This window comes from Trichechus manatus, unplaced genomic scaffold (genome assembly GCF_000243295.1).
Source record: "Trichechus manatus latirostris isolate Lorelei unplaced genomic scaffold, TriManLat1.0 scaffold00114, whole genome shotgun sequence".
In the NCBI taxonomy this organism is placed as follows: Eukaryota; Metazoa; Chordata; class Mammalia; order Sirenia; family Trichechidae; genus Trichechus; species Trichechus manatus.
Genome location: NW_004444050.1, coordinates 1,663,888 through 1,680,476, shown reverse-complemented (window position 1 = coordinate 1,680,476; position 16,589 = coordinate 1,663,888). Strand labels below are relative to the sequence as shown.

General features: G+C 38.4%; 1 protein-coding gene across 3 annotated transcripts in view; it reads right to left on the bottom strand.

The window, feature by feature from the left end:
- Positions 1–16,589, bottom strand: part of RALA (RAS like proto-oncogene A) — a 108,903-nt gene that overhangs the window by 3,888 nt on the left and 88,426 nt on the right. For all 3 annotated transcript variants that reach the window (XM_004383954.1, XM_023738309.1, XM_023738308.1), the window contains 2 exons: positions 14,489–14,697; positions 9,246–9,420 (listed from right to left, as the gene is read on the bottom strand). In XM_004383954.1, the coding sequence (XP_004384011.1) occupies positions 9,246–9,420; positions 14,489–14,697 (384 nt within the window). The remainder of the gene's footprint in view (positions 1–9,245; positions 9,421–14,488; positions 14,698–16,589) is intronic.

Genomic DNA, 16,589 nt, shown 5'->3' with positions numbered 1-16,589 from the left:
CTTGTAGATTTTAGAGATTAGACGCTGATCGGATTTGTCGTAGCCAAAAATTTTTTCCTAGTCTGTAGGTTGCCTTTTTACTCTTTTGGTGAAGTCTTTTGATGAGCATACGTGTTTGATTTTTAGGAGCTCCCATTTATCTAGTCTCTCTTCTGGTGCTTGTGCATTGTTACTTATGGTTCATATTGTGTTTATGCCATGTATCAGGGCTCCTAGCGTTGTCCCTACTTTTTCTTCCATGATCTTTATCATTTTCCATTTTGTATTTAAGTCTTTGATCCAATTTGAGTTAGTATCTCTGCGTGGTGTGAGGTATGGGTCTTGTTTCAGTTTTTTGCAGATGGATATCCAGTTATGCCAGCACCATTTGTTAAAGACACTGTCTTTTCCCCAATTAATAGACTTTGGGCCTTTGTCAAATATCAGTTGCTCACAGGTAGATGAATTTATGTCTGGATTCTCAATTCTGTTCCACTGGTCTATGAATCTGTTGTTGTACCAGTACCAGGCTGTTTCGACTACTGTGGTGGTATAATAGGTTCTAAAATTAGGTAGTGTAAGGTCTCCCACTTTGTTCTTCTTCTTGAGTAATGCTTTACTTATTTGGGACCTCTTCCCAGAAAAAGAAATCTTAAACTTCATTAAGTAGTTTATAGTTGTTAATAATAATATTGGTATTGCTCTCTTGGAAATATTTTACATATATTGAAAGATAATGCAAATAAGTGATTATATTAATGTGGTTTAGGAACCAAGATTTTCAGTGTAAGAGAAAAGATGTAACTATAAAACCAAAGAGGTAGAAATACTGTAATGTTAAATTTGAATTGGAAATAAGAGTATTATCTTGTGACTTTTTTTTCATTAAATACGTATTTCCTACTACTAGTCACTGAAAAGGCCATGAAGTAACGGAAACCCAACAGCAATGAACAAGTTAATCCCCAGATTGTGGTCTCTAAATACCTTCCTACCAAAAGTAACCAGAGTTTCTTAGATGAATAGCTGATTCCTGTTCTGAGGCAAGAATGTAAAATTTAACTCAGAAAGCAGAGAGGCATCAAAGACTAATTGGTTGAGTCAAATGAACACAGGACTAACACCAAGGGGCCCCAATAGTTAAATAAGGAAAAAAATTGAGGACCCCTCACCCACAAAAAAAAAAAAAAATAAAACAAGAAATGCAATAGACTGAAGCAGAGTGATTATATAAAACTCCAGAGTTCTGCCCCCACTTGCTGCAGTTCTACCTCTTGGGGACTGGGGATTTCTGAATGCCTCTGCTTCAGATCCACTTCTGGAAGCCTCCATACTAACTAGATGTAATTCTTAATAGTATTCCCAGTACTTCTTTTTGGTACAGATACATCATTATATATTGCATATTATAATAAGGTTTAGTTTCCAATTTTAGATGAGTATCTGCAATAAACTTAAAATGAATTCATATTAGAAACTGACAAGGTCATTTTGATAAGCAAAAGCAGTGGGAGACTTTCAAAGTCTGCATCAGCTAATTTAATGAAGAAAAGCTACAGGAAATTGTTTCAACTGCCAAGTGGAAGCAAATAGGTAACTAGGGATAGGAATAAGGAACTGGTTTTAATGAATTTAAACAAATGATAATCCCCAAAACACAGAGCTTCTTCTGACTTCCTTTAATATAGACATTTTAGGGCAACCTGGGTATGTCTAAAACTTGCTCTTCTAATTCCAAACTAGAGATCACAGAAATCCCTCTTCCTTCCACATAAATCAAAATAAAACCAAACTAGACAAAACAAATAAACAAGGTCTGAATGTTTACCTCAGAATATTTATGGCTGAAAAACTATATAAAAGTTATTAGAACTGATCAACATCTCTCTAAAAAGCATCATGGGCTGTTAACCTAAATCTAAATCTTTGCCTTCCCTAGTTTCTTCATTTTAAGAACTCAGCAGCCCCTAGTTCAAAATGGATTTTCAGATGGATTAAGAATCTACTATAAAAGCCAATACAAAGAAAAGTAAAAAAGTATACTTTTTTTTCTTAAGTTTAGGATGGGAAAAAGTTTTTCTAACAAGCCAGCCACAAAATCCAAGAAGTCACGAAAGAAAACACTGACATATCTGACTACACAATCTTTAATATTTTTCTGTGGCAAAGGACAAAATAAAGTTACTAAGACATGATACAGATCAGGAGTCACTATTCACAAGAGATATAAATGGACAAAGAATTAATGTCCTGAATATAAAGTGGGCTTATGAATCAAAAAGATAAACAACTCACTAGGTAAATAGGCAGAAGAATGTAAGTTCACAGAATTAAAAGAAAACATACAACTGGCCAAGGAATCAATGACAAGATGCTCAGTCTCATTAGCAATAAGAGAAACACGATTTACTGATCTGATTAGTGATAAATAAAGGCTGGTTTTAACTGGTGCTGGCAAGGCTATGGAGCAGGGAGGGGAGGATTTCCTCCCATACTGTTGGTGGGAATGTAAGAACAGCATTTCTGGAGGGTGACTTGTCATTATTAAAATTTAAAATGTACCCTTCCTTTTTATTCTTGCATGGTGCATAGTCAGAAAGTTCACTGCAGTATTGTCTGTAATAGGAAAAACTGCAAGCCTCCTGTCTTAGTTATCTGGTGCTGCTATAAGAGAAATACAAGTGATGGCTTTAACAAAGAGACTAATGGGTTGAGCCAGATGAACACAGGACTAACACCAAGGGGCCCCAATGGTTAAAGAAGGAAAAAATTGAGGATCCCTCCCCCGCAAAAAAAACAAAACAAGAACTGCAATAGACCAAAGCACAGTGATTATATAAAACCCCAGAGTTCTGCCCCCACTTGCTGCAGTTCTACCTCTCACAGTCTAGCAGTCTAGAAGTCTGAATTTAGGGTGCCAGCTCTAGGGGAAGGCTTTCTCTTTCTGTGGGCTCTGGGGAAAGGTCCTTATCATCAATCTTCCCTGGTTGAGGAGCTTCTCAGCAAAGGGACCCTATGTCCAAAGGACGTGCTATTCTCCTGGCTCTTGTTTCTTGGTGGTATGAGGTCCCCATGCCTCTCTGCTTGCTTTGTTTCTCTTTTTAATATCTCAAAAGAGATTAAGACACAATTTAATCTTGTAGACTGAGTCCTGCCTCATTAACGTAACTGCCACTAATCCCACCTCATTAAACATCACAGAGGTAGGATTTACAACACAGGAAAATCACATCAGATGACAAAATGGTGGACAATCACACAATACTGGGAATCATGGACTAGCCAAGTTGACACAAATTTTTAGGGGACAACATTCAATCCATGACATCACCTAAATTGCATTAATAGGAAAATGGCTGACTTTGGAATACTTTATAGCTTTTTAAAAGAATGTGGTAGATCTATATCCAATAACATGGCAAGAGCTACAAGATCTACTTTTGTTGTAAAGTCTAAAAAGTAAGCCACAGAAACATACTGTATATAGTAAAATCCTATTTGTATGGGGGAAAAACAAATCAACCCAAACTCTCCCTTAGATGCCTGCCTTACTGAAAAAAAAAAAGGGGGCTGGAAAGATACACATCTGGTAGCAATGGTTACCTTTAGGGAAGGAAAGGGAGTGGAATTTCGGCGAATGATGACCCACTTTTTACTGCTTATTCTTTTGCATCATGGATTTTCCTTTCTACAATAAGCATGTATTACTTGTACAATTAAAAAAGCAAAAAATAGTTTCCAAAAAAATACAGTATATTTCTACTAAAATTCTTTCCCCAATATAAAATTGGCTCTCTTGACCATACTCCCTCTTTGGATGTCCACTTGTTCAATTTCCCTTCATTCCTCCAAGATGCTCCTTAAAATTAAGGGCAACCTTGGAGTTACTATTTAAGAAACAGAGTATTTTTTTTTTCTTTTTTTTTTTAATTGTACTTCAGGTGAAGGCTTACAGTACAAATAGTTTCTCATCAAACAGAAGTACACATGTTGTTTTATAACACTGGTTAACAACCCCACAACATATCAACCCTCTAACTTCTCAACCTCTTTTTTTTTTTTGGTGAAAATACACATAGCCAAAGATACACCATTTCAAAAATTTCTACATGCACAGTTCAGTGACACTGACTATGCTCTTTGAATTGTGCTGTTATTCTCACTTAAGAAGAAGGCTTACAGAACAAAATAGTTTCTCATTTAACAGTTACTAAAAATGTTGCCCTATAACAATGGTTAACAATCTCACAACACATCAACAATATCCTTACGAAACCTTGGGTTCCCTATCACCAGCTTCCTTGTCCCCTTCTGCTTTCTGGCCCTTGTCACTGGACTCCTGTACCTCGTTAGTCTCATTTGGTTTTACAGGGCTGTCCACTCCCAGGCTGAACTGTGAACCTCGGAGGTAACTTCACCACTGAGCTAAAAGGGTGTCTGGGAGAACCAGAGTATTTTGCTTTGTTGTTAGGTGCCTTCGAGTTGATTCCGACTCACAGCAACCCTATGTACAACAGAACGAAACACTTCCCGGTTCTCCGCCATCCTATGTTTGAACCCATTGTTGCAGCCACTGTGTCAATGCATCTCATTAAGGGTCTTCCTCTTTTTCGCTGACCCTCTACTTTACCAAGCATGATGTCCTCCAAGGACCAGGCCTTCCTGATAACATGTCCAAAGTATATAAGATGAAGTCTCGTCATCCTTGCTTCTAAGGAGCATTCTGGCTGTACTTTTTCCAAGACAGATTTGTACGTTCTTCTGGCAGTCCACGGTATATTCAATATTCTTCACCAACCCGTAATTCAAAGGCATCAATTCTTCTTTGATCTTCCTTATTCACTGTCCAGCTTTCACACACATGTGAGGCGACTGAAAACACCATGGCTTGGGTCAAGCACACCTCAGTCCTCAAAGTGACAACTTTGCTTTCTAACATTTTAAAGAGGTCTTTTGCAGCAGATTTGCCCAATGCAATGTGTCTTTTGATTTCCTGACTGGCTGCTTGCATGGGCATTGATTGTGGATCCAAGTAATATGAAATCTTTTACAACTTCAATATTTTCTCCATTTATCATGATATTGCTTATTGGTCCAGTTGTGAGAATTTTTGTTTTCTTTATGTTGAGGTGTAATCCATCCTGAAGGCTGTGGTGTTTGATCTTCATCAGTTTAAGTGCTTCAAGTCCTCTTCATTTTTAGCTAGAAGAGTACTATTGAGGTCATCTGGATGAACACAGCACCACTGAGCACCTTAAGCTGGGTTTGCCCAGATGGTCCCCTGGCCTCTGGGTGATCACTCTGTGACAAGACAGGCCATGCCCCTGCTCAACAGTTCTGATGGTCATGAGGCTTTTTCACAGGGTAGATTGAAAGTGTGCCTCTTTGAAACTTGCATCCACTGGTCACACTGGGAATCCAGATAAGGATAAGGTATAAGCCCTTAAGATCTTATGGGGAGCTAGTATCTGTTCTCTGTGACAAAGCACAATACTTTGCAATTTAATGAAAGCAGACAATATTAACTCGCTATCCTGGAAAATTCGTGATCAGGCCTCTCGTAGAGAATGACATACAAAACCAGAGATACCATAAGCTATTCCAACCATAGTTTTGAACAAAATAGTGAGGAAAGAAGGTGGACACCAGAGTTGGCCAGACCCAGACCAGCAAATGCCACCACCAGCCCTGGGACCTTGAGCCAGTTACTTCATCTCTCCACACCTCAGTTTCCTCCTCTAAAAGTGAGTGTAAAAAGAGTATCTGTGCCTCACGTGATTAAGGATTAAATGTTTACTCCTTGCCACAGTACCTGGCTCTTATAAGCACTAATAAGTATGAGCTCTTCTTACTATTAGATTGACTACTTCCTCAGCAAAAAATCAACTATAGCCCAATTCTGGAAATTGAGTAGTTGCTGCAAGTTACTTTTATTTAGCCACTGAGGTACTCTATTTCTCTGACAGCCACTCTCCAGGATGGAGCAGTACATGAAATCACAGTTTTCAGTATGAACTTGTCCCTCAGTGTATAAGCAGCCTCATTTAAAGTGATTCTGTTCAGAAGAGGTGACCTTGACTGCAGATTGTAGTTTTCAGAAATGGTCACAGCAATATTTCTGATCCCATACGCTTTTTCAGAACCTTGCCACTCCCCATCAAGAGGTAGAGTCTATTTTCCCTCCCCCTCAACCTGGATGAGACTTTGTGACTGTCTTGGACAATGGAATGAGGCAGAAATAAAAGCTGTGTATTTCCAAGGCTAGGTCATTTCTGCCTGGTTCTTACTCTTCTGGGACACTTGCCCTCGAAACTCTCTACCATGCTGTGAGGAAGCTCAAACCAGCACACACAGAAAGACCACACGGAGAGGCCCTCATGGAGAGGAACTGAGGAATCCCTAGAGAGCCCGCGTTAGCTGCCAGACGCGTGAACAAGACCTTAGGATTTAAGTTTAGACACGTTCAGTGTCCAGACTTCACTTTCCAGCTGAGGCACTACACACTGCAGAACAGAGACAAGCCATCCATCCCCACCTTGCCCTGTCCAAATTCTCAGCCCGTAAAATCCATGAGCATAATAAATGGTTGTTTTACCCACTAAGTTTAGGGGTGAATTCTGTTATACAGTTATGGTAATTAAATCAGCCCTTTAATTTTTCTCTTTTAAAAAAGTAACACATGTATATGGTAAAACATTCAAATACAAAGTTATTTACTTATAGTGAAAAAAGCACATACCCATGGCTTAGTTCTCTGGTGGCTACCCCAGGTACCAGGTTCTTACATATCCTTCTGTTGTATACATGTGTATATGTGTTTAAAACAGAGACGGCAGCAGACTATAGACATCGTTCTGCATTGTTTTTTTCACTTACATTATGATGAAGATCATTCCAGATCAGCACATTGAGTTCTACCCTCACTTCTTTTTAATGGTTGTATAGTATTTCATTTTACGAATACACTTTAATTTAAACCAATCTGTTATTGGACATTTGGATTATTTCCTGTCCTTTGCTTCTATGACTACTATTGGACATACATTTATGCACGAATGTAGGATTTTATCTGTATAATAAATTCTTAGAACTTGAATTGCTGGGTCATAATTTTGGTAATTGCCAAACTGTCCTTCCATAAACATGTGAGAGTTGCTGTTTTCTACATGCTTATGAACAGTCTCTTGTCAACCTTTTTCTTTTTTTCCAATATGACAGGTGAAAAATGTGTTATTATATTTTTTAATTGTACTTCCCTTTTAATAAGTGAGATTGTGCCTTGTTACGAACTGAATTGTGCCCCCCAAAAAGTATGTGTTGTAAATCCTTGCCTCTATGTCTGTGGTTACAATCCTATTTGGGAATGGGTTGTCTTTGTTATGTTAAAGAGGCAGGATCAGTGTAGGGTGTGTCTTGAGTCAATCTCTTTTGAGATAGAAAAGAGATTAAACGAGCTTCAAGTGAGTAAGCAAAGAGAGGGGGAGACAGATGCCAAGATACATGCAGATCTCCAAGGAACCAGGAAACAGAAGCTGAACAGACAAGGACCTTCCCCTGGAGCCAACAGAGACAGACAGCCTTTTCTTAGAGCTGGCATCCTGAATTTGGACTTCTGGCCCCCTAAACTGTGAGAAAATAAATTTCTGTTTGTTAAAGCTATCCGCTTGTGGTATTTCTGTTATAGCAGCACTAGATAACTAAGACAAGACTCTTTTCAAGTTTTAAAGCCATTTGCATCCCTTTACTGCAGCATGCCTATTTATGTGTTTTGACCATTTTCCCACTGGGTTGCTGGTCTTTCTCCTACTGCGCTGTAAGAGCTGATAATGTATACCACCACACCTCCCCAGCCAGCAGATGACCACCACAGGCTTTGAACTGGTCATGTTCACCGCACTTTCCCATTCCCCTCAGTTCAAGTATCTTTTAGAGTGTAATCTTCAACCAGCTCAAAATATCAAGCGGTAACTAGTAAGAGTATATATAGGCTACGATAATGTTCAATGTTGCCTTCCAAAACCCCCAAAACACTGAACCTTAAAACATATTTTTATCAGTACTTTAAAAATATTTGCCCTAATTTTAGAGAAAACTAGTATATTGAGTAGAAATCTCATAGCACTGATCTTTGTACAGGTATCTTGGATCTATAGGAATCTGATCATGTGACTTTAAAAAAAAAAAAAGACCTACAGCAAATGAACAGAAAGAAATCTCTATTTTTTCTAACCTAATGATTTGTGAATCAGTGTTATGAGTCTACAGGCACAAGCTGACCAGTCCACTAAGCTTGAGACCACCTACAGCAGTGTTACTCAAAGTGCGGTCTGCCCATCCACAGTCCACATCATCTGGGAGCTTGCTGGAAATGCAGATTCTGAGGCCTCACCCCAGATCAAATGAACCGAAATCTCTAGGGGGAGGGGTAAGACCCAGGAATCTGTGTTTATCAAGCTTTATAGGCAATTCTTTTGCACACTGAAGTTTGCGAGGTACTGCTGTACAGCCTAGATGCTTGGGGGCTGAAGAGAGGCTCCACCAGGAGGGCTTTAAGAACCTGAGTTGCCTCAGCCCAATAGGCAGGCTTCCTCAATACTGAAGATGGTCTTCAGTGGGATGAAATGCACTTGGGGGGATTCCAGAAACTAGGTAAGGGTGTTCCACACCAAGTCTCCCCCAGGAAGGCCCACTCTGAACAAAGTGAGGAGATAAGGGGAGAGGGTGGAGAAAACACCACAGAAATGCAGGGCAGTGTTTCCCCTTCCTCTCAGGGGAAATAAAGGTTGAGGGTGGGGAGTGTAGTAATAGTAATAGAGATTTTAGAATCCTCTTATCTGGGGTTCCTTCATCCTGGGAGGCACCTTCACTTTTGAGAACTTAATGGGGCCAGGCAGGAGTGAGGTCAGAGGCCAGGAAACTCAGTGCTGGCATCTTGGGACTTATACAATTCCTCTGAAATTATCCAGCCCATCCAGATAAGAAAAAAAGGCTGGGATTCAGGTCAGGAATACTGCCAGTGTTAAAAAAAAAAAAACATTTAGCTGTAGCATGTCAGGCTTGAATGTCTCTGGAAACCTATGGACAAGTTGAACAAGAAATTCCTAACATGTTGTACTTGAGCACTCAGGGCTAATAAAAATCAACGCATATTAAAAAGAAAATTCTCCCTTGAAAGTCTCATAAAATCTCTAAACAAAATGGAGCCGAGTTAAAGCAAACCATCTTATTTTTAACATGATGTAGTAGTACAGAGAGTTATGTTTTACCTTGTCAACATTAGCTCGAGTTTTAGCAGATGTTTCCACATAGTTAACATTCCATTGATCAGCTCTGTTTTTTGCCTCTTCTACCGAAACCTGCCTTTTATCTTCTAAATCTGATTTGTTGCCAACCAGCAGGAATGGAACATTCTCATCTTCTTTTACTCTTAAAATCTGCTCCCTGGATAAGAGAAGAAAATATTAACATTACCTTTACATAATAATAAATAGCATCTGCAATTAGCATTTATTTACAATTTATATGTTTCTATACAATGACAAGCTCATTTAAGTACATGAGAGTAAATAATCAGTTCTTCCTTATTCTACCATCAATCATTTGAGTTACACAATCACCTTGCTAACAAAGAAAAAAATACACCAAAGAATGTATAAGCTAGCAATAGAGGTGCAAAATGACAAGAGTCAAATGCAATTCCCCTTTAAATGCTTCTTTTGAAAAGTAAACTTGTAATTTTAAAACAATTTTGGATTTACAGAAAAGGTGCAAAGATAGTATAGAGAGTTCCTGTGTACCCCACACCCAGCTTTCCTATTGCTAATGTCTTATATAAGCATGGCATATTTATCACAATTAATGAACCAATATTGATATGTATAAGTCCATACTTTATTTGGATTTCTTTAGTTTTTACACATAATATTCTCTTCTGTTCCAGGATTCCATCCAGGATACTACATTACATTCAGTCATCATGTCTCTTCAGGCTCTGCTTGGCTGTGAGTTTCTCAGACTTAGTTTTTGATGACCTTGACAGCTCTGAGGCATGCTGGTCAGGTCATTTGTAGAATGTGCCTCAATTGGGATTCATCTGATACTTTTCTCATGATTAAACTGAGGTTTTGCCATTCTCATCACATCACATTAAGGGTCCCACTAAATGTTGAAAGCACCACATATGCCAGAATTACCTGAAATCCACCTCTTGAGTATAGATTTTACATTTAGAGATACGTTCTATGCTGTGGAAATGTCACCAATTTTAAAGGTTTATATCAGGGCTCTGTCCTGCCTAATGTGACCCTGAGTCAGGTATTTCATTGCCTCAGTTTTCTCATCTATAAAATGGGGCTAACAATAATACTTTCCTTATAGGGTTGCTGTGAGAATTAAATGTAAAATGCTTACAGCTGTGTCTGGCACATAGTAAATACCCAGCAAATGTTAGCTGCTCTTATGATTATTAATAATTCACTAGAGGAAGATGTTTTCTTGTAAAATCAACAAACCAAAGAAATCTGTTAAGACCTAGGCTTATTATCTTGCTGTCTTATAGACACTTCTCCTTTGAAATTACTAAAAGATATTAAAACTACAGGTATGTAAGTATTTGGGACTAAGAGAAAATGAGAAAATTAAAGGGATTATTACAATGACAAGGAGCCCTGGTGGCACAATAATTAAGTGCTTGGTTACTAATTGAAAGTTTGGCGATTAAAACCAACAAGCAGCTCCTCAGGAGAAATGACTTCTGCTCCGTAAAGATCGTAGCCTTAGAAACCCTATGGGGCAGTTCTACTTTGTTACATGGGGTCGCTATGAGTCAATTTGACTAGATGGAACACAATAACATTACAATGACAGATTAGCAAAGTATGCCTGATTTTGCAGGGGATCTTACAGTGACATTTGAAAGACTGAGTAAAAATCTTCATCATGACTGTCATGGTTTGAATTATGTTCCCCCAAAAATGTGTGTATCAGTTTGGCTGGGCCATGATTCCCAGAATTGTGTGGTTGGCCTCCATTTTGTGATTGTAATTTTACGTTAAAGAGGATTAGGATGGGATTGTAACACCACCTTTACCCAGGTCATATCCAATGTAAAGGGAGTTTCCCTGGGGTGTGGCCTGCACCACCTTTTCTCTCTCAAGAGATAAAAGGAAAGGGAGGCAAGCAGAGAATTGGGAATCTCATACCACCAAGAAAGCAGTGTCAGGAGCAGAGCATGTCGTTTGGACCCAGGGTCCCTGCGCAGAGAAGCTCTTAGTCCAGCGGAACATTGATGGGAAGGCCGACAGACAGAGAAAGCATTCCCCTGGAGCTGACGCCCTGAATTTGGACTTTTAGCCTACTTCAGTGTACGGAAATAAACTTCTCTTTGTTAAAGCCATCCACTTGGGATATTTCTGTTATAGCAGCACTAGATGACTAAGACAATGACTTAACTTGTTTAGACATTAAGTAGAAGAATTAGGATTTGAACTGAGCAATCTTACTCCAGGGCATGCACTCAGCTTCTACACTGGACACCATGGGACTTCCCCATAATGGGATATCTAGGGAACAAACCTTATTCAAGAAGATTTAGTTCCCAAAAGTTCTTCATCACGAGACCCCACCTCTGATACTGACTAGACACCAAGGTCCACCGGGCATTACAGTGCAGCTCTCCATGTCATACAACATTTCCTCTGCATGGCAAAGTTACAAACTGGCAGAGGGGAAACTTCTTTATTATATATAGTGACAAGCTCAAACCCACAGGGAAATGTGAGGTAAAACAAAGGTGATAGGAAAGTGTGGGTCATATAAAGACCATTTAACCTTTTAGAAAACATGTTTTAAATCAGTTGTTTCAGTGGAGGGTTAGAACTCATATTAACATGATAACAAGTGATACTACGATACATCATAGGATATTTTAATTATATGATTTATATAGTGTCCTACTGAAAAATGCTTACTACATTACAAAATAAACAGTAGGGAAAAAGGCTGTTTTAGATAGGAAACTTACCATATTCCATTTTAAAAATATGAAATGTGGTGGCCACATGGTTTATAAAAGTCATTATTAAAGTTTACTGATATTAATGGTCTCACTAGCCGCCATGAATGATAACCTGACTCAGGTATTTATGACTCTAACGTTTCTGGTCATATGTATAGACAGTCATTCATTTACTTGTTAATAAATATCTATAAGCTACACTGGGAAACCCAGGTGGCGTCGTGGTTAAGAGCTATGGCTGCTAACCAAAAGGTCGGCAGTTCAAATCCACCAGGCGCGCCTTGGAAACCTTATAGGGCAGTTCTATTCTGCCCTATAGGGTCGCTATGAGTCAGAACTGACTTGACGGCAATGTGTTTAAACTACTCAAGTGCTGCAGGGAGACCAATATGGAAGTTACAGTGTGATCAACGCTATCAGAAAAACGGCTGTGGAAAACCTGGTCCTTCTGGGTTCAGGGTGAGAAGACATTATTCTTTAGTGTTATTAAGTTGGTTTTATTAGCTACTTTCCTGGATGTCAGAGAAAGGTAATACTATGCCCATAATCTTCATATACATTTTGCTTACTGTGATGCTGTCTTTAAATATAATTTTAGAGGCTATTATAGAATTTTAGGATAGGAAATTACCTTTATGATCTAATCTGGTCTAACTTTTTCACTTTTCACATAAGGAAAGTGAGAACCATAAGGGTAAGGGAATTTTCAAATAAAATAAATTAGTTTACTACTAAGTATGTGCCAAATGTTATATGCTAGCAACTGTGCCAAATATAGGTACTAAGGATACCTGGGATGGAAAGAAGTAGGTCCTGCTCTCAACTGTTTTTACCTTATCAAGAAAAACACATATACGTCAAGCTCAGTATAAAAGCGTGTTAAGTGTGATACAAGTACATCCCATACACAGATGAGGAAGCAATGGAGTCTGCCTTGGTGATGGGGATGCTCAGGAAGATGAGAGGGGTCGACATCTACGCTATACTTTGTAGGTTGGCACATGTGGAGTGCCTTACTGTAACCCTTCAAACCTTCTCAAAAATACCTTTCCTATTGTTGGTGAGTCACTAGGGTCATTTTTATTTATGGGAAGGGCAACACATTGGAGGTGTGCAATAGAACTTTTTCAAACTAAAATGAATCATCCATTTATTTTCTGTAGTAGCAACAGCCCAAAATTCTCTCTTCTGGCATAAAAATACCTATTCCTTTCAGATACCACTTTGGCTTTCATGACTATGATGACAAAATGTATTCTATTACCTAGAACAGGACCTGCTACATAATAAACACTTAAATATTTGTTGAACAAATGAATAAATACTGACATTTATGTAACTTTCAACATTTGTCCCAGGATTACATGCTACCACGGTCTGTAAATGCCCCTGCACTTCATCATATACGAAATTCCTTCCTTATAGAAACCAACAAACTTAATTTTACAAATAAATTTATATTTTATAAGTTGCTCAATGACATGTTTTTGTGGAGTGTTCTTTTAGAACCGTTTAAGTTCTTGAGACCTTCAAGCATACATAAAATGGAATGCTTTGTACAAGCCCAGGTTCTGTTTTTCGCTCATCCACCTAAAATGCCTTCTTTCCTCACCTGTGGAAATCATTATCTTTCAGGCTCATCACTTCATGAAGTGTTCCCAGCTCCTCTGCCCTTCTGGATGCCCCATACTTATCACTGTCCATGTCTCCTACTTTGTCACTAACTTGCTCTTGGTTTCATGCCTTATATAATCAAGCAAGCTGTGTGTGCATCTTGAAAATAGAGGCTAAATGACATGCTTCCTTTGTGTCCCCCAAAACTCAAAGCAGATGCTTAACAAAGAAATGAAAATATATAATTAAAGAATATCTCTGAGTATGCATGTATTATTTGTGAGAATACTCAAGAATTTATTCATGTCAAATTTCACCTATAGAGAGAACCCCTCACCCATTCACCAAAACCTCCCCCTAAACCAAATGGATGCCAGATTTCAATTAAGCAACAAAACCAAGTGTGCCAACTTATGGTAATATTATTTCTATTAAAAACATTCAGCCCATGCTTAGAGCATCTGTATTGTGAGGAGGATGACAACTGGCTGCTGACCATCACCCAGGTGCTGAGAAACCAGTGACTAACACAGGAAGATTTAAAATCTGGGTCACCGCTCCATGATGTGATCTAAGCATTAACTATTATGGCAGTAGTAATATTTTACTGCAAAGCAAAATACTTCAGCAACGCATAAAGAGACTTTGGGCGTTCTAATACAACGACATGGGGATAGCTCTAAGATCATGCAAGGCATATGGAGTATCTGAGTATAAGTACACAGTGTGTAGAGTCAAATATTAATATCAAAGAGGAAATAAATATAATTAGACACTGAGTGAAAGACTAACAACGAAGAGCCTCTAGCTGTCCACTTGTTTTGGGGGGAGAAAGTTGTCATGCAGTATGACAGAGCAACAGACTGCTCCCTGACATACCTGAAGTCAGCTGTTGCTGCAAAGGATTCCATTTCTGTAATAGAGAAGACACAGAGGAAACCCTCCCCACTTCGGAAGTAGTTGTCTCTAATTGCAGCATAGTCCTCCTGCCCAGCAGTATCTAAGATATCGATCTGGACCTCCTCCCCATCCAGCACTACCTTCTTCCGATAGCTGTCTGCTTTGGTAGGCTCATAGTCCTCCACAAACTAGAAAAGATGAAAAACATCAATTTTTTAACGATTATTTTTGTTTTTCAAAACTTATTTTGAAATAATCAGAATTCACATGAAGTGCCAAAGTAGTACAGAGAGGTCCTGTGTACCCTTCACCTAGTTTCCACCAACGGTAAAAACTACATTAATTTTCATTGTAGACAATTTGGCAGCTGCCTCAGCTGTAAAAACAAGGGGATGAACTATTACCTCCAGGCTGGTTACAGCTTGAAAACTGTGCCCTTTTCTTCTTCCTTAAAACCTTATACCTGCACAAACTATTCACACGTTTTATCAAATTTACCCCTTTCTATGTGACTCTAAATATAAATTTTAGTGCTAGAATTATGGAATACCTTGAAAGGAAGTAAATATTTATGTAAGTACTGAAAACACCATTAAATCGTTTCTTTCTCAGAAATGAATCAAGTCATTAAAGTGGCTTATACTACTCTGTACAAGGTCAAACCTTGAACTTTGAGATTTCTCCAATTATTAATAAATAACTTTAAATTAAAACAATCGCACAACTATACATTACCATTCCTACCTCCAACCCCATAAATCTTCAGCATAGGATCAACTACTGCATCACTTTTCATTTTTGTCACCTTGATGTCACTTTTGATAAGTATCTCATTATTAGCATGTAAGTATGAACAAACACACACTTTTTCAGACTTTTTATTAGTTACCTTAAATATTTTCATTATCTGATATTTTCTTAGTTATTTAAGGTCTATATCCCCCTACTAGAATTTAAGCCCCGAGAGCAGGGACCTTGACCATGCTCACTGCTTTATCTCCAAAGCCTGGTAGCAGGTAGGCACTCAATAAATAATCATTAGAAACTGGACACAATGTATTTGTAACTGTAAAAGTTAAACACCATGCTACTATATTTACTTGCTAATACTGTGCTTAGCCATTCAGCAAATGTTAGGCATCTGAATATTTTTATTTCTGGCCTCCTTATTGTCGTGGAGAAGGGCACTGATTTAAGGATTAGCTTGAGAGAAGAATAAATGAATAGTATGGAAAACAAAAACGAACAAATAAATTGGTAATCTCATTTAAAGTATCATTTCAATCCCCTCTCTCTCTCCAAACTTGTTGTTATAATCACCAACAAGGGTTTTGTGTGTATGAAAGAAATGCTGATAAGCAGGCAATAGAAGAGACATGGGGTGATAAAAATCTGTAAGGTTTTTTGTCAGGAGACCAGGCTTGCATCTGGTTTCTAATCAGAGATTAATCTTCTTGGGCAAGTTGGGTAATCCCCTCTAAGATTCTGTTTTCTCAGCTGTAAAATGGGGATATCACACCTACATGCAGGATTGTTAAAAAGCATTAAGAAAGAAAGAATACTCTGTAATGATAAAACCTTGCTCCTATTGGGAGGAAGAAGAATTGAGGATGCATGCTTACTCTGGATTACCAACTCTTAAATCATTAAGACTTGATAATAGTTCTCCAGAGGAAGAATATATTGCTGTATATGGGGCAGAGACCTTAACTCTGGGACAGTAAAGTCTGGCACAAATACATGCACAGAAATCTGTAACCTTCAGTAATTGTAAATTTCAGGGACACATTTTACCTGTTACAGTGGTGAGTGTAGTGCCAGGCCAAATACACAACAACCAACCAACCTTTTCACTGAGGTTATTAAAGGACACTTTATATATGTTAACCTCAAGTCTCAGGTATTATACCCACCAGTTCTATTAATTCAAGGTGAGAATCTCTGTTAAAACACTAAAAATAAGCCAAAGTTAGATTGCTGAAAATACAGGTACTGTTTTCAGTCTTTTAAACCAAAATTAGGTACTGTTTTCACTGTGTGTGTGTGTGTGTGTGTGTGTGTGTGTGTGTGTGTGTGCGTG